This window comes from Schistocerca americana, chromosome X (assembly GCF_021461395.2).
Source record: "Schistocerca americana isolate TAMUIC-IGC-003095 chromosome X, iqSchAmer2.1, whole genome shotgun sequence".
NCBI classification, from domain to species: Eukaryota; Metazoa; Arthropoda; class Insecta; order Orthoptera; family Acrididae; genus Schistocerca; species Schistocerca americana.
In genome coordinates, this window is record NC_060130.1 from 672,034,080 (window position 1) to 672,061,692 (window position 27,613).

The 27,613-nt window shown below is 42.4% G+C and overlaps 1 protein-coding gene across 1 annotated transcript in view; it reads left to right on the plus strand.

Annotated features, from left to right (window-relative positions):
• The first annotated feature begins 393 nt into the window (after positions 1–393).
• The window catches only part of LOC124555746 (vacuolar protein sorting-associated protein 13A-like), a 689,798-nt gene continuing 662,578 nt past the window's right edge, over positions 394–27,613 (plus strand). The window contains exon 1 of the mRNA XM_047129770.1: positions 394–534. Within this exon, the coding sequence (XP_046985726.1) occupies positions 394–534 (141 nt within the window). The remainder of the gene's footprint in view (positions 535–27,613) is intronic.

Below are 27,613 nucleotides of genomic sequence, written 5' to 3' on the forward strand. Positions count from 1 at the left end.
TTGTCCACATTTCAACACCTGACCTGCTGCCCAAGAATGTACTTGGAGTTACTACCCAATTTAAAAACATACAACTTGTAATAGTTACAATTATTAGACTGCAAACGACGTAAATACTTATATAAGGTCCAGTACACCGTAATCAATTACCAACAGAAATATCTGCACTTAAACCCGTTGCACCCTGTATATTTATCTACTCATTTACGACTACTTCAAAGTTGAGTAAGTGTCACCATTGACGAAAATAAATACTGAACCTGCCTAATGAAATTTTATTTTCTTATTGAATTTCAGGTTGAAAATGATAAAACCCACTGCACAAGAAGTTAGCGATAGCTAACTGAACAAGAGATGGGACTTCAGAAGCTGTGATCACAACAAACATCCGCCATGTTCGAGGGAGTAGTGGCGACAGTTCTCAACCGTTATCTCGGCAAATACATTCAAGATCTCGACATCGAAAGCCTAAATATTGGAATTTTCAGCGGAAATGTACAACTTGTTGATCTCAGAATCAAGCCTGAAGCTCTGGTAAGTATTTAATCTGTTAATTATAATGATACTTCTTCTGTCTGTGTTTGAAGTTTGGGGAGAGCTTCAACCGCGGATGAAACACAAACACTTTTTAGATATTATGCTATATTACGAACACAAGGAGAAAATTTCTAGCTCTGACAGAATCAATGAAATGTTGTTTTAATATGTTTGTTTTTGTTGCTTGTGTTTCACTTGATTCCAGTGAAGAGTTGTTTATATGGTTTTAAAAGTGTTTTGTATTTATTCCATTGAAATGGATAGAGGGAAATACTGCCCTTCCATGCTATTGTCAACTAAAATTAGTCTACATGTACGTAAGTTGTCAAAGGAATTTGCTCCTTAATTTTCGACAATGAAGATATTGGTAGCTGAATTCAGCAATAGCTGAGCTTCTTTGGAAAATTATCCACATGAAATACATCCGAAAAACGTAACCAAATGTGAAAACATCAAGTAATTGCTTAATACTGTACTAGACAACAGTAGATGAAAGGCGTATGAAATAGCTGGAGGGACATGCAAGTGTGACTGCGGTAAATTTTCCGTGTAGAATAAACTAGCAGCTATATGACGGCTATAGCATTTATTGATGCTTACCAACAGCAGATAGGAAAACAAGAACCTCAGCTTTATTTGGACCATTTCAAAAAGAAACCAACCCATTTTGTGCGTTGATTTTGTGCTGCGATTAACTCTTGTGTCAAGATACAAGGGAATTAAAGAGATTAGCTGTCTGTGGATATTGATTTATATGAATGGGGCAAGTTGAACCTTTGTGCCGGACAGGGATTCGAACCTGGATCTCCTGCTAACCCTTTTTTTATGAACCTCACTCAATCCCCTTACAGCCCTTCCATTCGCTGCCCTTTAGTTACCTTCTCTGCCTAGGTGCTGTGCTTTTTATCTTGTTTGTTAAAACATAATAATTTTCCTGGAAAACCTAAGAAATTAACAAATGTAAATATTTCGTTTCATGTCACAACTTATTTATTTTTTGTTATTTATTTAAATTAAGTTTCTTTTTAATTGTAAATTAAATGATAAGAAAAATTTTCAGTTTCGTGGAACTGCAAAAGAAAAGGCATAAGTCCCTTTTGATTGTTGCTTATTCCTTCATCCTTAAATTGTAAAGTAATTTTTCCTTCTTCTGAAATCCTTCATGCCTCTCTTCTTTCTGAAAACAAAATGTATGCTTCTTTATAAATGCAAAAAAAGATTGATATTTTGCCCAAATCAAACCGCTTGTAATCTATTAAAACTAAGGTTCTTGTTTATTTGTCAGGAAAATTAGAGGAGTAACTAAAATGAATTTCTCGTCTTTCATTGTAGCATATTTCCTTTCAACCACCTGTGTCCAACTTCGCTATCGTAAGATGCAGCTAAAATACAAGTAACACAATGAGTAAAAGTATTAATCTTAATTACAAAGTAAAAGGAAATTATTCAGCAGTCTATAGACTGGTCTTAATATCTCAGATGCACGGATACAATACTCCTACGTAGTTTGCAAAATTCTTTTGATAAATTCGTTTGTTCCGCGGTTCATGTTGTAATGTTGTCAGTTTAAACTTAAATTCCGTTAGGTGTTTCTGACGTTATCACGTAGTGTACGAATTGATCCGATAGCCAGATTATCGCACTGCTTTTCTGGTCAGTGTATCGTTTTTGGTCTGGTGTCACAACTTCTTGTACCCTGACATACTGCGGTGCCGTCTGCAGTATTGATGTGAGTTTCTGTTGCGTCCATTCCAGATTTAGCGTGAGTGGTTACATTTAAACCGATGTATAAGTGTATCCTGTTCATTACACCTATCACAATTCGGTGAATCTGCAAGATTGACAGAGTAACTTCGTGCACGCTGGAATCGTTTCAGTCACAATTTTGTTCCATTCTGCCCTAAAATCTGCCGTAAGTTGTTTGTTGTGAATATTCTTCCACACCCCAGGCCAGTTGACATGAGGGTGTTTAGTTTGCATTCTGTTAGCAACTGAAGGTTTCTTAATATGATGGTATCATCCCTTTGTATTGAACATTTTGTCTTCGTGGATTACGTAACTGTTCTCGACTATGGAGATTCTGAGAAAGCTGAGCTTTGAATGTATTTTACCAGTATTGACGGGTGTTACGTGGCTTTCTGGCTGAGCTGCTTTCAGAAGTATACTTGCCGAGCTAGTGGGGCTGAATTTTGATTTTTTAAGGACCCTGTTTACTATTAAAGCTTTGAATTTTGCGTCAATATCTATTATTTCGGTCCCACCTTCTTCAAACGGTAATGCTGGCGTGCTGCAGTTTACCTTAAAAACATTTACACCGCATACGAAATATACAGTCGATGATAATAGACTTCTGGCTATTGGCGCTGGTGCCAGTAAAATGGTGCTATGCAATACACTTTCTGTAAGATGAACTATTTCACAAGTCTTACTTTCTGAATCATATCGAGACTTCGCTTGAAATATAGCTGTATGCTGGCCCTAAATTTGTTCAACATCGATCGCCAGTTGGTAGTCTGCGTCCTTTGAACGTCAGAAACGAGATCTAGCCCTAGACCTCGTATCGCTGTTGCCGTGGATAACCATTGTTGTTCTTCCAACAGTAAACCTTTCCCTAAATTAACTATCTTGGATTTGTTACAGTTGTTCATGGCCCCTGTTGCTGCACAGTAGGCGTTCAGTTAATATTTTGGGTGCGGTAGCCGGTCTTGTGTCCGAACAAATATGCTCAGATCATCTGCAAATGCTCAACATACGGTCTTTCCTAGCAAGACCAAGCCTGGGAGTGGGCTGTGAAGTTTCTTTAAGAGGCACTCGACCACAATTACGCATAGGGCCATCGGTAGGGGCAACCTTGACGGACTCACCGCTTTGCATCGAATGGTCCAGTTAGTTACCCATTGACCACAATTTTGGACTAAGCTCCTTGCAAAATGACTCAGACAAGTTGGGAGAATATGTGGCAGATACCAATTTCCGTATTGCTGTTAGCAGAAAACTGTGAGAGATCTGGTCGAAAGCTTTCGAAAAATCAATAGCTCTTACAGAATCTCTTGTGTTACAGATATCTGTGATGGCTGTTATGTCACAGTAGTCGCTCAGGATGTCACTTATACTGCGCCCCAGAACTACGCATGTTTCGTAACCTCCTATCATGTTTCTCATTACGTCGCTTAACCTTGTGTTTACTGCTCTAACTAGTATTTCGTAGTCAGTGTTCATCAAGGTTATCGGATGTTTGTTGTCGGGTATTTCTTGGCTAACAATAGGAAGAGCCCTTCGTGGTAGTTTGTGGGAAGCTTTTGGAGATTCCATGCATCGTGGAATATGCTAATTAGTTCTTCTTTCAATATGTCCCAATAACTGAGGTAAAATTCTATATTCGGATGAGGTTGTAAAGCGACACTTTCTCCTGATGGATAATATTGTCAGCTATGGACCTCATTTTCAGACCCTCTAGTTTTTCTCTCTGCACTGACATTAGCTGTGCTTCAATCTGCTTTATCTGTAAACTGTTAGTGGTTATATCTCGTGTATTTTGGAACAGTTCTCGGAGACACACGAAATAAAATTTCTTTGTACTTTTCTCCTTCTCATTTTTGTTGTAGCCATATTGTTTAAGCGATCTCCGTAGCTTGGGTTCGCATGATCCACCACCAATTTCATCTGCTGGGGTACTTCCTTATGTTAGTGACACAGGCCTTCCATGTTTCCAGCACCAAAATTTCTCCGCAGAAATTTGTTAGCTTCTATAAACTGATTCTGATAATATAGGCACAATGGTCGGAAAAATTTGCAGCCCAGATTTCTGACTTAGTGACGTTACATATTAAATCTTGTGAACCGTAAATTCGGTCTATTCTATTAGTTGAATGGCTAGTGACGTACTGTAAACGCGGGATACTTGAGCCCAGATTTTGAAACTTCTGACATTATATTTAAAAATGGGTACAACAGATTTTTTTCACCGACATACTCACATTATATTATTAAACTACCGTTTATTATGGATACTTTAACATGCAGTACGCATTGTTTGTGACGTAGTAAATATTTTTATTTTTCTATTTCATTTGGACTCAAGATAACCTTACGGTTGGGTTACTTGAACCCAGACTGTAATTCCCACAGATACTACCATTTGAAGGCAGTTTAGGTCCAAGTAGGTTGATGGTTATTTGAACAATGTAATTTCTGAACATCCAGTGAACTTCCAAACATTTATTTTAAGGGCAAATATTAATTTTGAACATTAATTTTGAACAACACTTTTTAGATTTTGTACAAACAATAGAATGTAGGGATATAACAATGTTTAGAATCCAGTTAAAGAAAACAAATCTCTTTTTATTAATTTTAGGGGTTCTATTATCATTACCACATCTTCAGATTTATACAACAAGACATGCTTATTTTTGGGCCACCTCCAGGCTTTTAGTGTAGGCCCCATGCAGTCGACTCTAACACCTTCTGCTTCTATAGTGAGGATGACTCCTGGGTATTCCTTCTCGTTCCATTTTACAATAACACACTTGCCTATTTTTAGGTCATCTTTCGTTACAGGCGCCGGTGATGGTGTTGATTTGCCTTTGGTTTGGCAAGAAGTCATAGATAAGTGTCCTATATGTTTCTCATCACTATTGTGGAGGCTGATGTCGCTGTCACCTCCTGATCTCAAACTGAATGCGTCATCTTCATCTGACGTGGAGTCTTCCAATTTTTGTTTTCTTTCTCGTATGGTGGTCTTGGTTGTTTTTGAAGATGCTTTCATTTTCGGACTTTCTTCCTGGTGTCGGGTGTTTTCCACGGAGGCACTGGTATTACTGGTAGAGCAGAAATCAGACACACTTACACTCTGTACAGGTGGCACTTGGAGTTTTTTCCTCTTAGTAGAGCGAGGTGTAACAAACTCGCCCCTCTTCTCGTGAAGTCGTTGAAGGAATGCATCCCCAATTATAGACAAGTCTACATTTGCCTTGGATTTGTCTTGATCTAACAAACGGCGTGTGATCTGATTTTTATCTAGAGGCACCAGTCCAGCTTTCTTGAAACATGCCTTTAGGTTGCTTTTCATGTTTTGACCAGTTTCTTCTAAAACAGTTCGCAACAGTATTGGGAACTGATCCTTTGGAAGCACGCCGATTCTTTTACCTGCATCTGATTGCTTCCAACGGTCAAGAACATCCTTCCACCTCATTTTGAGAGGCATAAAATATGCCACATCCAGTGGCTGAGTGAGGTGGGAAGAATTACGTGGAAGACAAACAAAGTGCACATTGTTTTCTTCACAGAGCTGAATTACATTGATGCTGAGGTGTGAAGTAAGATTGTCACCAATTACAACCTTCTTACCTTCTTGTTTCTTAAGAATTGTAAGCAGATGACTGGTAAACCAGTCCTCAAAAATTGCTAGATCGATCCGCCCATGCTTACTGCGGTTATATCTAGCCCCAGGTGGGCCACTTTCCATCAAAGTTCACCACAGATTTTCGGCCTTATATATGATATAAGCTGGAATGGACTGTCCGGCTGCATTGTCACAAAACATTACACTTATGCTGGATTTTGTTGTGTTCATAATGCGCTCGGGGTATTAAGTACCCCTTCGGCAAATTACTTTTTCCCTACCCAGATCATCACTCATATCGGTTTCGTCATAGTTGTAGACATTTTCAGGGGGGGGGGGGTGTCCTTGAGCAGTTTTCCCACATTTTGAATGTATTCAGTGATAATCTTTTCATCGACAGCTGGACTTGTTCTTTTCTTTTTATGTTAGCTGCAAATGGAACTGAACGACTGGGATGCCTATGTAGGCCAAGTTATTCTTAAAACAACCAATGGTACGTCCCTGTCGTCCTAAGTAAGCTTTTGCGACAAATCTAAAATGAAGTTCGTCGCAAGGAAACCCAAAGTCACACATCATGTGGAGGTGGGTAGCAAACGTAAGCTCCTCTTCATCCGTAAAAACTCTCAGGTGCCCCGGTTTGTCTGGATGTTGATTTTTTAGTATCCTCTTGATAGTGGCTCTGCAAATATTATAAACACTCTCTGCTTCTCGCTGTGTCATCCTCCTACTCCTTACAGCTTCCAGGCATTCTTCCAACTTCTCGGGAGTAAAGTCAGTGTATTTCCGGTTTCCAGGTAGTCTCATATATTTATAAGGCATTGCGTCAGATAATCCTGAAAGAAAACAACCACAAAAGTAAGATTTCCCGTGCGGAACCTTAATTCTTCTGAGCAACTTAAGCCCAAACGTATTAATACACTGAACAGCAAGAAATGTGGTTACGGGTAACGTGTACCAGTTGTACTTAACTACTTATTGTACAATTAATGAGTTATTCAGGACATGAACTGCCCTCAGTTGGCTTTGATGATAAACTAAATGTGAAGTGTATGCACTTGCCTCCAGTTTTAGGATATTCCTGATATCTCTACAGACGAAAGTTTGCAGAGTGAAATAAACAACAAACACGTGTCTATGTAGCATAACCAGTGCTGCTACTAGTGGTGACTTCCCAAACCTCCTAGACTCACTCTATGGTCTGCTTAGTGCTGCCGCCTACCAGAGAAGCAGTAACCTACGTCGTTACACTGATGTTGTGAGTGCGCAGAGAACCAAACAACATTTTTCTGTTTTAGGCTCAAGTTAGCCTCCAGGTCTCAAGTAGCCCGCGTGTACGGTAGATGTACATTAATGAGTCAGCGTTTGTTGCCTCCCACGTGTCAAGCATATTTAAGTTTCTAACCATGTATCTGAGTTCCACGCATCTGTTAAAATTTGACTTTCGGTCTTTTTTGCTAACAGCAGAGTTAAAATCATCACTAAATACTACCCTCTTCGATGTCGTTGGTAAAACACACACGATTTCCCGTCTGAAAAACTCGGCCCTCGCCTCTCTACGACTGCTTGCAGACGGGTCATACAAATTTACAAAGTATGTATCTTCTATTTGTGGTGGTATTCCCCTACAGCTTAATAAGCTCCCAATTTCAGCCACTTGAACACCGTCTTTTGTAAATATCGCTGTACCAGCACTTTCAGATCCGTTGAGAATTATGTTGTATCCTACAATTTCATGTAGATCGTTAGTTTCGAGTTCTTGCAGTAATGTTATATCCATTTCAGCTGTGTAATGAACAGTTTGAACTTAGTTGATATTCTGTTGATATTTAAAGTAACAACTTAATAATTTTGTTAGGATATAAATGTCTTTTTTTGGCTGTGACTGAAGTTTCCTTGGTCCCCCTGCCTATAATCGTTGTTACTGGTCTTGTAATACGTTTGAATTTTAGACTCAGAGTGAGGTTAATCTTCGCCTCTCTTTTCATATATTTCCCTTTGGTTTTGCTTGACTACACAAACCCCAGCTTCTGTAGTTTCTTTCCTCCCTTACCATTATCTGCAGACAATTGATGTTGGGTATGGGACATCGATTCTGAGTCAGACATTGTTACATCTTCAATATCGCCGTGCCCCCCGTCATTAATACCCGCAAAAAAATTTCTCTTAGACTTTTTAATCCAAACTTGATCCAGCTTTTCTCTACCAATAGACTCAGTCATGTTTATCTGTGATTGTTATATTGTTCCTGGTGGTGAGCCGGCCGAAGTGGCCGTGCGGTTAAAGGCGCTGCAGTCTGGAACCGCAAGACCGCTACGGTCGCAGGTTCGAATCCTGCCTCGGACATGGATGTTTGTGATGTCCTTAGGTTAGTTAGGTTTAACTAGTTCTAAGTTCTAGGGGACTAATGACCTCAGCAGTTGAGTCCCATAGTGCTCAGAGCCATTTGAACCAGCCTGGTGGTGAATCCGCAGATGCTCCCGCTGGGTGTGTCGGTTTAGTTTCAAGACTTGGTTCCGGAGCACCGCCCAACGCGTTACCATGAACGACCGCCTTCACGGACATTTCTGAGTTGGTTGCAAACTGTCCGACCGCGATGGTGACGTCTCTTTGAGGGTCGGCGTGTTCACCTTATGTTGCCTCGACAACTCTAGTATCAGGTGTAATACCATATTCAACTACACTACCGGCATGGACATGACTATCAGGTAATGGCTCAGTATTCCTCGTTTCTAAAACGGTGTGACTCTTTCCATGTACGCATAAAGGCGGAGAGGCACGTTCGTCTGAAACATCTGGAACATCATTTCCGTTTTCAAGCTTATTGTTTACAGTCTCGGGATCATGAAGAGCAACTGAATTACTTTCAGCTGCTTTGGCACTGTTTGCTACCTGTTCGCTACTTATTTCTACTAGGAGATACGAAAATAATGGTTTACGTTTAGTTAGGTTGAGTTGAAGACGGAATTTTCGTCTGCGTGACCCGATCTATTTGATACATATGAAGCATGCTGGTAGCTGCTCGATGTATGTAATGTATGCTTGACAGTCCCCAGTGCTCATTACAGAGGGAATCGGTTTTTTAACTTCAATTTTGATAGATATGGTACCATTAGGGATGGGTCCAGACCTCCGAATAGCACGAACGTTTCCATAAGGCTGGAATTTGAATTTTATGACTTCGTTTGAAACCTCCATGGGAATGTTAAAGACACACACATTTCTCAACTTGCTTTCGACTGGGCTAAGGGTAAACTTAGTAGCCATAGAGCTTGTTGCTAATGTTAAGTCAAAGTGACCAGTATGCTCACGGATTACTCGCTCATATACTAAGTCGCAGCAAATTTTGAAATAGTAGATCGACTCGTAAATATTCATTTGCACACTGTCTACGTGATCTCTTGTTAGTTTCATATAGGTAGGTACCCATCTGCGGATTTCGAGAGCTGTTGGCCGCTCATTGAGTTTGTCGAATTTCAGTTTCACAGTATTCTTCCGGAGGAAGGTTTCCATTGTTTTTATACTTTTTCATACACTTAGGAAAGTGTAAAGACTATCACTTTCCTAGTAACGCAGCTGTGTAGTAGACGCTTCGCCAAACAGCACTGACTGCGCGCAACTTGTAAACACTGGCTGCAGCGTACGCTAGTAAACACCTCCTAACCGACCGCTGCAACAGTCGGGGCGGAACTACATTGTTTTATATCAGTGGGGCAAGTTGAAAATTTGTGCCCGACCGGGCTTCGGACCCCCGTCTCCTCCTCACTACGCAGACGTGCTGACCACTACGCCCTCCGGACACAGTGGTCAACACAATCGCACGGACTACAGTAGCACATCTCCCGTCAGATCCAGCTTCTCAACTTATACCACGCAACACTGATGTAGTGCCTCTGCTCATTAGCCTCGTTACTCGTGGTATCTCGCCGGTTCCCGTAAGAGTTAGAGTTTGGTGTGAATCTGCACTGAAGGAATCACTGGCCGTCATCACCTTAATTTTACAGGGTGAACATTAATAAAATCGACAAACCGCAGGGACGAATTCCTGACTGCAATTGGAGGAAAAAAGGCCCTATGAAGATGTGTCCGGAAATGCAAAGTTGCCACGGTAGATGGCGCTGAAGAATGACAGTTCCTCTAAACACGTACCGCGTGTTTCTTGTGTGTCGCTGGTGATAGGGATATTAGCGCTTGTCGTGCACAATATACATAATCGAACTTTGGCCTACACCATGTTGGCGGGCCACTTGCCTGGAATTTGTAACACGGTTTGTCTCAATAGCCTAATGAACCTGGCTCTCCAAAATCTGGTGTACGCACAGTCCGCCGCCTCCCTGCACGTTCGTCTCTCTGGAAGGACTCATGATTACACAAACGCCCGAAAAGGACTTGAAATATTTTGTGATATGGTTTTTGTCTGTGAGGGAACTTGTTTTGGTATAGCAGTGATGCCTCTCGGGCGTTTCCATCTATTTAGCCGTATGCGAACACCACAGCAGCATGTTCCCATCATGAATACCGGACCATTCTGCTACGTACAGTACGCTACATCAATCACACATTCTGCAACACACTAAAAATACACGGTGCATGGTCATTCGTCACCACCATCTGCCGCGGCAACAATGCATTCCCGACACATGTTCATAGGACCTTTTCTCCTCCATTTCCAGTCAGGTATCCATTCCTGCAATTTGTCGGTTTTATTAATGTTCACGCTATATGTCGTGCCTCCTCTTTCGGACATGTCCGAAAGAACTATCACAACATACATAACTCCTGCGTTTTTCACTCCAGACCGCAAACAAACCAGCAATCAGGACAGTGGATGGAAGCGATAGTCCTGCATCGATAAACGTGAATTCAGTTTCATCTGAAGTAAAGATTATCTCTGAGATGAGAGAGGATCTTTCTTCTTGTTAATTATCTTGGAAAGAAAAAAGGCAATAACTGATGATTTCTACGTAAATGATTCTCACCTTTCTTAAAGACATGTAGAAACAGAAGTACAACTTCAAACAGCCAGGATCGCAGTTGTATAGCATCTATTGTGATGAACGGTTTCAGCAAATTACGTTGCCATCATCAGATCTGTAAGGCATAGATCAACTTCTTCAAACACGCTGGAATGAGATGTAAAGGGGCGTGACACAGTTTTACATAAACATGGCGTATACCGTCGTTATATTCAATGAACCTTGATCAAAAGTGTATTATACCGTATCATATCATAGAATGATACTTCATCAACATGAGAGCAATAGTATGTAAGGAAGTCAAACATAAAATGATTATTACATAAAACAGCTTACAAATTGCCCTGATTATGCAAGCTAATGTTCGTGATTTAGCAGAATGAAGACTGAGATTCTGAAGTAAACATCGTAGACGTTACAGCCAGCCACCAAACTGCACTGTGGTAGTAGTTACAAACAAAAATACGTCGTGTCATATAAAGTATAAAATCAACGATCCAAGAATGTCACACTGCAGAATGCAATAAATAAACCAAATTAGAGTACGTTACACATATTTTGTTATAATAATTCTAAATTAAAGTATATGAAATTTAAAACCACCTTAAAAACCTAACAGGAAGCACTGTACCTTCAATAGGCACAAGTAGTGCAGCCAGTCAAACGGATGTTCGGATTATAAGGCAGAGAACTTTCGGTAATATTCTGCTTCGGTCGTTGTTGATGGCTTCACGCCTTACCCTCTTGATAGCCAAACGCTTTCATTCATCACCTCTCCGTCCGTAGCCCTACGCTTTGTTTTGCACCTATACTGCCACTAACAGGCTTTGCATACGACCAAAATTTCCTTGGGCTTTATGAAAGATCATTTGACAACGTTCTGCTACGGTACTCATTGGAGGCTTCACGCAGTGCTCTTTTGACAGCCAAACGCCTTTTATTCAACATGTCTCTATCTAGAGTCCTATACTTTTTTTACGTCTGTTATACAGCAGTCCCTGTTTCTTTAGAAGATTATTTGTAGTGACACTATACCATAGAAGGTCCTTACCATCATGAACGGCTCTACTAGATACATATCTATCCAATGCATGGTCAACTATTTTTTTTAAAAACTTGAGCTATTGCTCTTCTTCACATTCCTTTGCAGAGCTAACTGTTTAATGTTCCTCAGTGAGAAATATCATTGCTGCCTTTTTATCTAGTTTGTTGAGACGTAACGGCAGCCGTAGATCGATATTGGTAGGCATTCCAGAATCTAACTTCAGGAATTGAATCAACTTTCTGGAAAAAAAACTTTCGTCGAAATTTATAGAACTAAAAGGGAAGACGCCAGAAAAATTCTGTTTTCAACTTTAAAAAAATAATTTGCTGCGAGATCGTGGAATCATTGTCTTCGCCCTGTCTATATAATTGCACATTACTACTCATGTAGGCAAGCTGGCGATCGTTTGACTGAGTGACGATCTTAAGGTCCAACTTTGTGTTTCCGTGCGTTTTCCACATTATCGTTTCCTCACAATCTGCTTAATCGAACGGTAAGGGGTAGATCAAAAATGGTTCAAATGGCTCTGAGCACTATGGGACTTAACATCTATGGTCATCAGTCCCCTAGAACTTAGAACTACTTAAACCTAACTAACCTAAGGACAGCACACAACACCCAGCCATCACGAGGCAGAGAAAATCCCTGACCCCGCCGGGAATCGAACCCGGGAACCCGGGCGTGAAGGGGTAGATCAAGATGTAATCAAGTCCACGAGTGATTTCCCTGACTCGTTCCTGGCAAATACTGGGATGGTTCCATTGAAAAGGGCGCTTTCCTTCACCATCCCTTCGCAATCCGAGCTTGTGTACCGTCTGTAATGACTGCACTGTCGACGGGACGTTAAACTCAAATCTTTTTTCCGTCCTTCCAATCCACTAGGTTCATCTTTTCTGCATTTGTCCACTTCGCCTGTGAGTCTGTGGTCGTCTTTGAGTGTAAAACTATTTATTTATAATCTTTTTTTCAGTCAAAGGCCACCATGTTGTCTTTTAAAAATAAATGCCTCTGTTTTAAACTGCATGCGTGACACCCATCTACTTTGTATCAGCAGACGGCAGTTTAGGAATCGTGTGCAGAAGAAACAAAACATAACTTTCAAGGTTTACACATCAACAATTTTGTCACGAATAGAATAAAAACTGTTCTTAATACACGGTTTTCAGGATTTTGTTTGCATAACAGCTATAGGCCAGAGTATTAATACCTATGTCTTATCAATCGGTCGGTATGAAAGGTGTTGCAATACATTCCAATAAAATCCCAGTGAATACTCTGAATCGCCTTTTGCAGTCACTCCAGTATGGCACACTAACTCGCAGCATTTGTAGCTTCTCCGCGTGTGAGGAAATCAACCACCAACGATCCCTGCACGTCCTAAGAAACTGTGACCATAACTTTCTTCGCTGATACCAGGCTCTTGAAGTTCTTAATGGGTGGAAGGTGGTGGAAGGTGGTAGTGTAACTAGGCCAGTGCCGCCCCACTGACGTCATCCAAGATGGCGGCTGTGACGTCAGACGATGACGCAAGTACCATTATCCAAGATGGCGGCTTTTGGCGGGAAAGTGACACGCCACCCTTCAATGCTCCCCTGATGGGAAGTTTGAATTTTTAGCGGGAAATTTAAATATGTGCTTCTATGGGTCACCCAACCCCCTTTCCGACTTTTTTGCATGAAGGTGCGTCATCCTCTTGGAAAATTGGCGGGAATTTCGTATTTTGGAGGGAATTTTGCTCTAACAGCTTACTCTTGCAGCTGAGGGGAGTCAGTATGGTGTTGCCCCCACTAGACACTGCTCATTATGTCATTCAGATAGATTATTATTTGTTTAAATGTGTTATATTTGTATAAATTTGTGTAAATTTGTATAAATTTGTTGAAATTTGTTTAAATTTATTCCTACCTACAGCATTAATTGCTTAGTTCCATGTTACCACCACAAGAAGCTGAGATATCTGTGCTTGTTGAGCTGTCGGTGTGGAAGGAGCACGTGTTCAATTAGCGAGATGTTGGTATGCACACACGGCAGTAGGTTAAAGGCAACTTCTTAGGGAATCATCCAGCCTTGAGCAGGTGTTTACCCACAGTTTTAGAAGAAAGTTCAAGAAATTAAACCGCCCAAAATAATTCATACGCCGCGAAATAAAAGCTTTAAGTCTTCTGAATTCCTGCATTCTTTTAGTATTGCTCTGATAAGAAGCAGTGGCAAAAATCAGTGCTTCACGCAAGCAGAGACAATAGGCGTTGGTACAAACATATACTGTGTAAATGTACATTAAACATGGCTCATGCTAATCAGCTCGCAGCTGCTTCTAAAACAGTTCCAACAGAGGAAACTAATGAACTGCAGAGACAACATCCAGTGACAAAGTTAGATGCACAAAGTAGTTCTATCCTTTGTAAACAGCATGCATCGTAACAACAAACGACAAAACCCATTCAAAAAAAAAAATCAGTAAGGTGGCGATCAGTATTAACTGATGAAGCTTATTCTGAACTGGAACTGGAAAAACAATGGTTTGCAAACCTTAAGGACTAAAGTAACTTTTGCATAATGTGTCACTGCCAACAGACAAAGCTCGGTGAAACTTGGACCATACGCAGAAAGAACTGCTACAGAATGCTAAAGAATGTAGTTGAAAGAAATACGCAATGAAGACAATACGCTGAAGTACCCGCGATTCATGACGGCTCCTGTACATTGGAAAAGGCGGAACATGATATTTAATAGGGTGTGTTGTCACAACGGACGGCAGTGTATGGTCTGCAACTTGCTCCCTTGCTGCTGCAAAGCTGGTAAGGAGTTCTCATAGTAGGGCGTTCCATTGCTCCACCAGCGCGGGTGACAACTGGTCGCTGTTACACGTGGACGTGCTGCAGTACGTCGCTCTAACACATGCCACACGCGCTCGTTTAAGTCGGGGTAACGGGCAGGCTAGTACATTCGCCGAATATCCTCTCGTTCCAAGAGCTCCTTCGTCTGTGGTGTTCATTGCGATCGAGTACTGTCAACCACAAAATTTAAGACAGGCTCAAATGCACCACTAAAAAGACGCAAATGGAGAGGAAGCGCAGCCTCATAATAACGTTGATCCATGAGTGTACCGTGTTCAAAGATCTGGTAGTCAGTACGCTCACGCAGCCTTATGCCTCCCCACAACACAAGACCTGGGCCACCAAATCGATCTTGTTCGAAAGTGTTATTGGATACATTACATACCCTCATATGGCGAGAGGTAGGAAGACGTACTGGATGCATTGCACGTTCTCAAGCACCAGCGACCATCCGACAGTTCCCAACTACGGTGGTGGAAGAATGGAATGTTCTACCGCAAGGATGTCCTAATCACACTTGTGACCAGCATGCAGACACGTTACAGAGTGTGTATTGCCGTCGGTGTTGATCACACACCCCACGTTTTGTGATGTTCAAGGGACCATCCTCAATCGGTGTGATTTTAGCATAATTATTGTCCTTGAATAAAAGTGTCATTCTGTTCGTCTTTTTACGTATTTCTTTCAGTTGCCTTCTGTACCATGCTGAAGCAGTTCTTTGGACGTATGGTAGAGGTGCCATTGATCTACAGTACTTGACAGTGACACAGCCCGCGAAAGTTACTTTTGTCCTTTGTTTTAGAAGACAAGTATGTGTCGATAAAATTGCAAGTAGCCCTGAAGCCCCACTCACTCTCGAACATCTGCTACAAAAAAAGAGACAGAGCGCACGAAAAATTTCCGATTAATAGCTCTTATACTGAAATTTAATACGAAGCGTTTAAGACCGCAGATGAAGAAAATAAATCTTTTAACACAGGATATACACTTGTGCCTACCCGAACAAGACACATACTTCAGACAACACTGTGTTTAAAGGCTACTTCACCAACAGGAATACTGATAGAGATGGTGAGAGGATTAAGTGTGGAGTGTCAATGTTCGTACATCATACAAGGCATTCTCTACCTATTTCTCTAAGTAACTTAAACTTAACTCCACCCGAACAGGCCTCGTAGGACCTAACGGAGCCGACGACCGTCGCCGATAAGCGTCACTGGATTCGGATATGGAGGGGAATGTGGTCAGCACATCGCTCTCCCTGTCGTTGTCAGTTTCCGTGACCAGAGCTGTTACTTCTCAGTCAAGTAGCTCCTCAGTTGGCCTCACAAAGGCTGAGTGCATCTCGTTTCCCAAAAGCGCTCGGGAGACATGGGCAGTGACCCATCCAAGTGCTAGCCAAGCCTAACAGTGCTTAACTTCGGGATCTGGCGGAAACTGGTGTTACCACTGCGGCAAGGCCGTTGACTGTTACTCTAACTACCTGTCTTTAATCCCTAGATGTTAAGTTTTATGAATCATTAAGAATACCTGCGTGCAGAGGGAGTACACACCATCACCAGAGGTTTGGGAGTCGATGAAAAGGTCCAGTGGGAAAGGTAGGGCGTACACGGCAGTGACCGTACAGACCACTGGTGGTCTGATCACTACACCAGAATCTGTACGCAGATATTGCCGAGATGCTTCCTACAAATAAATTCTAGTGCCAGGCCAAGAGCAACAAACTCCCCCGCCCCTTTCCCTTCCTTGGCGAATTCAAAGGGCGTCAAATGCAGTGAGACTCGGCTCCTACGTGTCTCAGTAATCATCAGTTGGAGATGTTCCTCTTGTCGAATGATGCCTACCTTCTCAATGCAAGGAAAGCGACACACAGCAGCACTTCCAACTGATCGTCTTCAGCCTCCGAGCCGTCACTTTGCTCTCCTACACTAGCTACAACTGTCATTGGGAAAGTTGTAGAGGACTTACTCTCTAGCAGCCACATTCTCATTTGGATTCACCTGCTAGATATATAAGAACATGCAACAGTAGCACCTAGACAGATACTGAACAGAGCCAGTTAGACCATTCACCGCAGCCTGGCTGTATTCGAACAACTGTCCACCATCCAGGACGTGGTGGGACGTTTCATGACCGACAACTACAGGGCTGCTGATGGTACTAAACCTGACAGACGGCCTGTCCCAGGGTCATGCAAGGAGTAATATTTAGCCATCAAGGACCGGCGGACGGTAATGCAAAAGATCCATCGTGATCCGTCTGTTGACAGTTTTATAGCCTTCGCACTGCTGGGGCGAAAGCACGGAGCATTATCAGAGAGAGTCGATGGAAAGGTCCAGTGGGAAAGGTAAGGCGTACACTGCAGTGAACTTACAGGCCACTGGTAGTCTGATCACTACACCAGAATCTGTACACAGATAATGCCGAGCTGCTTCCTACAAATAAAATCTGGTGACAGTCAAGCAATACCCCACACTCCAATGCAGACGGGAATTACCTGAGACGTCGGTGATGGACTTTATCTCCGGGAACAACGACGAGTACAATCCGCACTTTCCTATGGAGGAGTTAGAGCATGCGCTATTCGTGGCTCGCTTTACAACACCAGGGTCAGACAAAGTTTTCTACTGATTCCAAGAACTACTTTCTCAAGTTTTTATCATAATGTGTACTGAGGAACAATATCTCGATTTTTGCAGTTGTACTGAGGGACAATATCTTGATTTATGCAGGGAAGCAATGGCGATCCTCCTGCCGAAACATGAGAAGGATCGGAGCAACCTATGTACTTACCTCATTATAACAATTAAGCGTTGTGCAGGAAAGATATAGCATGAATTATTACCAACAGCTCAATACAGACTTTCGAAGCTAAAAAACATCTCAGTCGCCTACACTTGACAGCGTAATGTCTCGAAGGTAGAAGTTGAAGAGGCCTTCCTGCGCAAGCAGAACGTGATAAAAATATATTTTAATATAGAAAAGCATATGACATCACATTGTGGAACATCATTGGACAGCTGAATGAGTGGAATTTCCATAGTTGCTCACCCATAACAGTGTAATTGACCTTCACAGAATGATATTTTAGGCTCAGATTTGGTGATACGTTCTCAGATCGATATACCAGGGAGACTCGTACCCTCAGAGCAGCGTCTTCTCGTTTCCATTTTTGCGACAGTTATTAACAGTATAATATCCTCAGTCAGGAGCCGTACACGATGCTCTCTTTATGTGAATAATTTTTTAAGGTTTCGTACATCTTCTAGTCTCGAGACGAGAACTCGACAACTGAAATTAATATTAAGAAGGCTAGATTTGTGGACCAAAACGAGATTCAAATTTTTCGGGAGTAAATACGGGTTTCAGTTTTCATTTGGTACTTCATGTTTTAATCAATCCGAAAAGTGACTGGGGGACACCATTATCAGCTTCAATAAATCAGTAAAGTTAGTGGGGCTATTCGTCGGCAAGAAACTTACCTCGTTGCCATATCAGCCACATCTCAACGCCGTAATGCTGTATCATCTTAAAGTAGCATAGTGGCAGATACTGTGATGCAGACAGGTTCTCCCTAATATTATTTTACAGAGCTGGACTATGGTTGTACTGTAGCTGGATCTGTACGACCCTCCTTTATAAAGACCTTTGATTCCGTTCACCATGAGGGCATTAGATTAGCGACAGGAGCCCTTACGACAAGTCTGATTCCCAGTCTTTAAGAATCCACCGGAAGTTCCTCATGGTTCAAAATGCATACATGATGAGGCAGCTGAATGGTGCCACTCCAGATACACCCAGTACAAGTAAACTTACCTAGATGTGGTTTCCGCTAAGATGCAGAGGACAATATGGAGAATTTTCTAACTCATGCAAATAATTTTAATCTTTATTTCTTCGAATAATATCGATTTTTTTAAAAGTGGACCTACATGCTTATTCCATGATATCAGAACAAAGCTTTAAATAGGACTTCAGCGACACAACACGTGTAGAACATAACAAAACTATATTAAGATAACAGCACTATAAACCACTGTCCCAACATCATGAGAAGAGTTCGCACAAGGCTCTACCGCACAGTACCAAATACGGCGCAACCTGATTACGCTTGTGTGTTTACCTGTGCGCTTTAAGCCTTTCACTTTGTTCTCTACTGTTGTAACAATCAGACAACTTTTTCGTGAAACTATTCAGTCTTTGATAATGTATACGACAATCGAAGAAATGGATATGGTTTTCGTTTATGACGAATGTCGCCAAACTGTTAGAGCGTCGGTGAAGTTGTATGCTGAAGGTATCCTAAACGTGCCAAGCCTTTATTACCTTTTATAATGTTTATAGCGTTCACATTATATAAAATAATCAACTGGATGTGAGAAGAATAAAATACGTCAACGAAAATGAACAGCAATTGATACACGTACATGTATACGAGGAAACGCGACTAACAAATCAACAGCGGTAACACAAAAACGACGTGTCGCTCCGAGGCTGTTTGAATGTGCGAGTGGGATCAGAGAAAGGCGTATTCTGCGGATACTACATTCCAACGGATTTCATACTTTCCACATTTCGTCCCATCAAGAGCTTCGTGGTAATAATCAATTTTCGCAATACTGGCCAGCTGAAAATCCGTACTGACTGAGAGAATTGGAAGAACCATGGGCTGTTAACGAAGTGTGGTGTGGGTTTTTCAAGAATAGCGCCATTGGTCCCTTTTTATTGATGAGATTCTGAATAACCACAAGTACTGCAATTCCTGATAGGTATGCTGCTGCAGTTAGTAGAGGATGTCACATGAGACATAAGACGATCCATGTGGTATCGATATGACAGATATCCAGTTCATTCCATTCTGATAACTATAGGCCTTTTTAACACTACATTTGGAGACGATGAGTCGGTCATCTGGACAACACAAAATGACCTCCACGAGCTCCAAACTTAGCACCTCTGGGCTTTCTTCTGTGCTCAAAGTTAAAAGAAGAGGTCTGCGAGGAAACACCAGTAACACCCCAGAAGACATGAAATTCCATATAAGACGGGGCTGTACGGTGACAAGTCCAGATGAAATTCAACCAATAGTACTGTATGTCCAAACTCGCTTTATTGCATGTATCAACATTTTGAGCACTTGGTATGGCAGTCATAATATTAAACACATGAACCGTATCTGAGTTGCGTTTTGCTTACATTTGATTCAGTTTTGCAGACATTTGCCAGACCTCATCTCCTGACAATGGGACAGTGGGTCACGATGCTGTTATGTTGTTGATATTCGAGTGCCACATAAAAGTATACACTGAGGTGACAAAAGCCATGGGATACCTCCTAATATTGTGCCGGACCTACTTTTGTCTGATGTAGTGCAGCAACTCGACGTGACATGAACTCAACAAGTCGTTGGAACTCCCTTGCAGAAATATTGAACCATGGTGCTTCTATAGCCGTCCATAATTGCGAAAATGTTGCAGGTACAGGATTTCGTGCACGAACTGACCTCTCTGTTATGTCAAATAAGTATTCGGTGGAATTAATGTTGGGCGATCTGGGTGGCCAAATCATTTGCTCGAATTGTCCAGAATGTTCTCCAAACCAATCGCGAACAGTAGTGGCCCGGTGACATGCCGCATTGTCATCCACAAAAATTCCATCGTTGTTTGGGAAAAGGAAGTCCATGAATGGCTGCAAATGGTCTCCAGGTAGCCCAACATAACCAGGTCCCAGTCCATTCCATGCAAACAAAACCCACTCCATTATGTAGCCATGACCAGCTTGCACATTGCCTTGTTAATAACTTATGACTTCATGGGATCTGCGGAACACTCGAGCCCTACCATCATCTCATACCAACTGAAATTGGTACTCACCCGACCAGGCCATAGTTTTCCATTCGTCTAGGGTCCAACGATATGGTCACCAGCCCAGAAGACACGCTGCAGGCGATGCTGTGCTATTAGCAAAGGCATCGCGTCGGTCGTCCGTTATCATAGCCCATTAACGCCAAATTTCGCCGCACTGATCTAACGGATACGTTAGACGTACGTCCCACGTAGATTTCTGCGGTTATTTCACGCAATACCGCTTGTCTGTTAGCCTTTGACAACTGTACGCATACGCCTCTGCTCTCGGCCATTAAGTGAAGGCCGTTGGCCTGAAAATCGGTATTCTTTGCACACTCTTGATACTTTGGATCTCGGAATATTGAGTTTCCTAACGATTTCCGAAATGAGATGTCCCATGAGTCTAGCTCCAACTACCATTCTGCGTTTAAAGTCTGTTAATTCCCATCGTGAGGCCACAATCACTTCGGAAACCTTCTCACATAACTCACCTGACTACAAATGATAGCTCCGCAAATGCGCTGCCCTTTTACACCTTGTGTACGCGATGCTACCGTAATTTGTATGTGTGTATATCGCTATCCCATGACTTTTGTCACCTCGGTGTGTAGTTCTACTTATAGATAAAGAATTAATTCGGTGTCATTGTCCACAATAACTTAGCGAAAACCACACGTGAATATGTTTATTCCGCTCTGAATATGTTCATGGAAACGTGGGAACTCCACCTGAGGAAAGCAATGTGGACGTCTTGGACAGTTTTAACTGTAAAAGGATTTGTCTTTAAAGCGTAAGTTATCTTGCAGATGGATCAGTTAAATTTGCACATGGACAGGGTTGATTTCAACGGAAGCGGGACACGGTCTCGAAAACAGATAAACATTGGCAGTGTCTTCAAAGCGTTTAGGAAACTTTCCTTGTAATTCTTTCAAGACCACAACGAATTCTTTAAACTCCGCGTGTCCCTTGTACAACGTTATTTTCTTTTTAAATACATAGCCTCAAATCAGAAAGTAGTTGTTTCTCGCCTTGCAGTGCCTTACTGTGGGCAGTGGCCAGTCAGGTCTAATTAAAATACGAAGTATGCAGTCCATTCCAGATTTTCTAATTTTCCTTCCTGCACTACTTTTTCCTTCATATATTCGACAATAGCGAGTTTTAAATCGAAAAATGGTTCCAGGCATGCCCCTACGCTTAACTAACGAATTTTGTACTAATGTATGATGTATCCGTACTCTTCGTTGATTTCCATTGGAAACTGTTTCTACGTACTAACAATGGAATAATGTGTGCAACTTCAGAAATTTTGCTGTACCGCTAATTTCGTCACGTGCTCCATGCCTGAAAATTTAGCACAAAATGCTTCTTGATCAACAGTTAATCCTGGTGTCGATCGTTGTACTTTTGTGCTTGTTTATTGTCAACTAAATCTTTAAATTCCTTCTGCGTGACATTGTAATGCTGTCCCGTAGCATATTAGCACTACCTGTTGCTTATGCAAATTGAGAATTCTCGACTCTCTCTACTGTCATTCCCAATCATTTTAAAGGATTATGTTGCTAGATCACTGGACTGCCTCTTTTTGTGGAAACAGCCACTGGACTGTGAACATCCTTCATACTACGAACAAATAGCGAAGGGTAAACAGCGGCTGACACCACGATTCTGCCGAACTCAGAGTTGTGCCATCCGAAAAATGTCACACTGCAATGCTAAGCGCAATGTAGCGCTGTTGTACTTCCGCGAAGGGCCGAGCAAAGCTGTGACAGGCGGGAAGTTGGCTCGCACGCGGCCCGTACACGCTGCACACATGAAGTTTGACACACTGCAGCCGGACCTGGTTTGCAAGTGCCGGTATCAAAAGTGCATCGCGAGTTCGGGACACTGTACTGCTGATAAACAATCTGTTGGCACGCTGATCGTTAGCAGGCACCACCAGGGACGCCACTGTCGCTCACATGTAACGACGGCACTGCAATCGAGGGGACTAGTTTGCATTTGCGGGTCACGTGCGCTAAACGCCCGCGGATATTCCTCCAGCTGCTGCGTATTTAAGTCACCGTTAGACATCCAGCAGGTAGTCTTTCCTCACCTAAGAGGTTTTTTGTCGGCCGCTTCCAGCGGCCCATCTACCGGAGCTTTCGCCAGGCTCCCGCACGCACGCTGGCCCTTCTCTAGCGCCGCTCCCCCCCCCCCCCCCCCCCCCACCCTACACCACCACTTCTTTCGCCTATACAGTGCATCGTGACGTCGCTCAAGCAGTCACAAGGGATGCAACGTTGTTCCTGAATATTTGTGCCTAGTGGAGACCTTAGCAGCTAACGTCAGTGTGGAGCTTTGATTATGTTGTAGTCATACCTTATGAGGATGAACTTTTTAGTTGTTATTTCTAAACCCACATTATGTTGAACTGTGCTGAGCTGCGTGGTGCTGTAATAAAGAGTACTGACATAGTACCTTGGAATCAGTACTTATTTGCGTAAAGCCTTGCAACCACAGACATAAAACACGCAAATGCATCTGTCGCTTTGTCGACCCGATGCGCCCTGTATAATGAACGAGAGTGAGCGGATGTGTCAGCTGCATCAGGGAGAACTCTGCCGGAAACTTACATTAGCACCATTATAACCTTTTAGTTTCGATGTGTAGGTTAAAATTGATCCAAAATTTCTGTTTTCATTCAAGTAGTAGATATAGTCTTGTGAAATTCGTTTGAAACACTCCATATATTGATAAGTAGCTGCTGCCTGTGTTGTCATTGTCAGACAGTCTTGTACGAGGGCTATTCGGAAAATGAGGAACGATCGGTCACGGAATGCAAACCACTGTGAAAATCCGGCGAAGCTTTTCACAGACGTTTCTAGTATGCCCGTCGATTGCATCAAGACGCTCTTTTCAGTTGTGAGTGCACTGTGAGCGAGTAAATGTGCCTAGAACAACAATGTCTCCCACCAAGGCGCTGCAGTCATGCACTGTACGGCTGATCCTGGCGGAGGTTCGAGTCCTCCCTCGGGCATGGGTGTGTGTGTTTGTCCTGACGATAATTTAGGTTAAGTAGTGTGTAAGCTTAGGGACTGATGACCTTAGCAGTTAAGTCCCATAAGATTTCACACACTTTTTTTTCTCCCACCAAGTAGGAGGGCCCGCTGAGAGGCTTCGCCTTAAATAATGCAGCCCACCTAACACAACTGCCACGCACTTCCTTCTTCATGGCAAATCTCAGCAGCACTCTGCCGGGGCATGAAGACGTTCCTGCAGCCTTTTCGGTGGGAAGTGTTCGATCACCCACAACACAGCCCTAATTGGCTCGTCCTGAGTATCATCTCTGCTCACATGAAACGCTGGATACGAAGACAACACTTGCGCGCAGGCTACGCGCTATAGATCAGCGTAGAGAATTATCGGAAAGCATAGGCGGCTGCCTTCTATGACGATGGTGTTGGAAATTTGGTATAACGCTCCGAAAAATGTCTATGTCGGAGCGGCGACTATGTAGAGAAGTACCTGGAAGGTGTAGCTAAATGTGCAAAGAAAACAGTTTTGATTTTCACTGTGGTTTCCATTTCGCGACCGGTCGTTCCTTACTTTCCGAACAACCCTCGTGTATCTCCAATGTCGGTCCGCGGTCCACTGTCTCAAGAGGATTGCTTTCGAGAAGAGACTTTGTTCGTTTCCCTAAATGCATATATTTATAATGAGTAATGGCACTGATGAACACGCCCTGAAACCAACGTCATCATAGTCGTTTATTTAGAGTCTTCTCTTCTCTTCTTCGCATTTTACGTTATTAACGTACTCGAGAAATTATTGACAGTGTCTTTTGCCTATCGATTTTTCTCTCAGATTTGTTCAGAAGTAGTAACGTCTTTATTTTTACTTGCATGTTTAAAGCACGCGAAAACTGAAAAGAAAAACAGTATATTAAAGTAAGTGGTGCCTGTAGTGAACAAAAAATGAACGCATAAGGACACAACAGTAAACTGTCACATCGTGTTATTCTTAAGACGAGATAGCAGCGTTAAAAGATACGATTCATTGTAGTAATACTACTTATCGCAAATAACAATACTTGAGAACCGACATAAAAACGTGCAACTGGTGCATTTGAAGGCGTAAGTTTAATATCTCTTGCAGAGGGAGCGGTAGATGTTTTATGAATCACTTTTCTGCTGTTGGAAAATAAATACATTTGTGAAACATACACAGTTGTTATTCGTCTTAGAGTGAACTGCTATTTAGAAACTGACACATCTTAATACCTGTCTGATGACCTCGATTGAGTTATTTCATAGTTTACGTAAATCACTCCGTCGAAAACCGTGATCTTTCCTAAACTCACCACCAGTTATGTGCATACTGTTTGTTCAGGTGAGTTACTACTTTGTCGGCAGTGATGTAGTTGCTTGAAGTACGCTACAAATTAGGGAATAATGAAAATATTTAATTGCTATACAGTTTCTTCTGAATTTTATCGATAACGTCAAGCTTTGATTACATTTCAGTTTCAATTCACTCGCGTGTTTTAAATATGTGTTTGTTCTTCAGTCAGTTTCTAACTTCATTTATTTTTCAGATTTCTGGCCTTTATATATCAATTAGTCGAATATGAACTTTTTCATTTATATACTGGACAAATAATTCTGAGTAGATCCACTTGCAGGTTCGACTGTGCAAGTAACTCATTTCTAATGTTTTTTCACTATATTATTCATTATTCATTTGCCCTGTTACGGTAGCCTATTCAAATTGCAGCTTAATTATGTTAGGCGTTTCTTTGTTAAAGTACCCTAGAGACCATTCAACAAATACAGCCAGCGGACAAAATGGTACAAAAAAGACAAAATTTCCTTTATGTATTACAGCGACAAGGGAAGCGAGTATCATTCAGCTCGATACCGGACCACGTGGGAATCCAAGGAAATGAGCCAACTGATACGGCAGCAAGGCACACGTGCATGAAAAGTAATGAACGTGCCAGTGGTGTCCACTTGTGTCTTGTTGCCGTGTTGTTAAAGAGAAGAGATGAGTAACACTGGGAGAATGAGTAGCTCCAGCAACAAAATAACACCCCCCCCCCCCAAAAAAAGTCCGGAAAAGCGATACTGAGTCATTAAAAATCCGTGTACACCTAAAGAGCCGCTACCTCTTTGCAGCATCACATCTAGGAAAACAGGCGTAATACTAGGCAGAGAAGGCATTTGATCTACTTTATAATTGCACAAGAAGATCAAAAGACACGCTGCGACCTGTAACAGACATTCTCTGCCTCAGAGCTTATTGCAATTTATACTAATACCTGTGAATGCGGCAACAGCTATGTGGAACAGTCCACACGTTCTGCAAGAGGCGACTATTGGGAGGGCGTGAGTAGAATTGGTTCTGTGTCAGGAGGCACTCCCCCAGTTCGCTCCTTGCCAGTTTCCCTCGGAAGGATGGCAGTGACCTGTGGTCACCGGTAGGAGCATTGAATGAAGATTCAGAATTAGTTATTTATTTTCGTTAAAATACATGTAGCGTAGTTGGCATTGTCTGTCAATATCCGCTGACAAATCGCGTCGCAAGCAGTCTTCAGCCCCCTCACGGCAGCTGACACCGCACACTTCGTCCCAGCCGGCTGCTGCATTGGTGGTTAGCCGCTTGCGGTGGCCCCGTCTCTGGCTGTACCGCGGCGCCACGGCAGTGAATGACGGCGGTGTGTGTACTGAACTTACACGCGCTGAATTGGAAGGTGTTCCGTGCGCTCCCACTCACCACCCTTCTTCGTCATCCGTCGCACCGCGATGACGGTTGCCATGTTGCTATGAAGTTCGACGATATTTGCGTGCCGTCCAGGTAGGCCCTCTTCAGTTCACCAGAATGTCAGGAATGCTGGTATCCTGCTCCTGGTGGGACAGAAAGACCTCCAAGTCCCCCCCGTCAGCGACAGAGGCAGACTTTAGTGTTGAACTCTGCGACTGGTGGCTACGGCGAGGTAGCAATCTCTCCCAGATGTGCCTTCTGTTGTCCGTGGCGTCCAGGAAATCTGCAACATACTTGTGCCAGACGTCACTTCGCTGCAGTCAGAGAAAGTGTCAACACCATGTACGCCATCAATCCATCTGTCCGAATGACTTATGAGCTAAACTGTTGAGGTATTTATGGAGCGAAGTAGTGGTTAATGTTGCGAGTTTGTGGGTTTTATTTTGTCAATTTGCGCAATGGATTGATCCAACAAGTACCCTTTGGCTCGTGCAAGAAATAATTTCCACCTCACACTACTACAGAAGTCAGACAGACGCTCCTAATGTACCAACAAGAACTGCTTGAAAAACATTCAGCAACAAATATCTTCTGAAGTCGTCCACTGTAAGGAAAACACACAAAAATATTCTATATTTTTACGTAACTAGTGCATTACTTGGGTACTGGAGTATTGCTAGCTAGTGTAAGAAAAACATTAAACGAACGAAAAATATTATTTATTGCAAAAAAAATTCTGAGAAATCAAGTGAAACATTTTCTTATAAATTAATAAATTTCAGGGTTCTTTTCGGAACAGTAGATTGCCTCTTATGGATAGGAATGCTATTAATTTACAAAGTATGAAAAGGTTCTTTTCTCCCTTTTCTTTAAGAACGTTATTTACTCGGCAGAATGGCTGAGAGCCATGCCTACACAACTTGAATAACTTTTCTAGGTACGGTCAAGGCTGTTGCGCGAGAAACGTAATGGAGTGTACTGTTATGGAGGACAGATGGGGCTCGCATACGCTGTAGTAAACAATACCATGAGCTGCAAAGACTGCTGCCTGCGTCGCTCGCTGACAAATAACACAACTATCTCTTTCTATCTGGATTGACCTTCATCAATCAAACTCTCCCTACGCCTTGATGAAGTCAAGGACACCTATCCGCCCCTAGTCTAGCTATTGGCATGGTACACCGGTCAGATAACCATGATGCCACTCGATACTCGCTCGCAGGCGTTTAACTAGCACTCTGTCCATGTTCACACGACACAATAAGTGTGGCGGCCGACACAGTGAACAACGC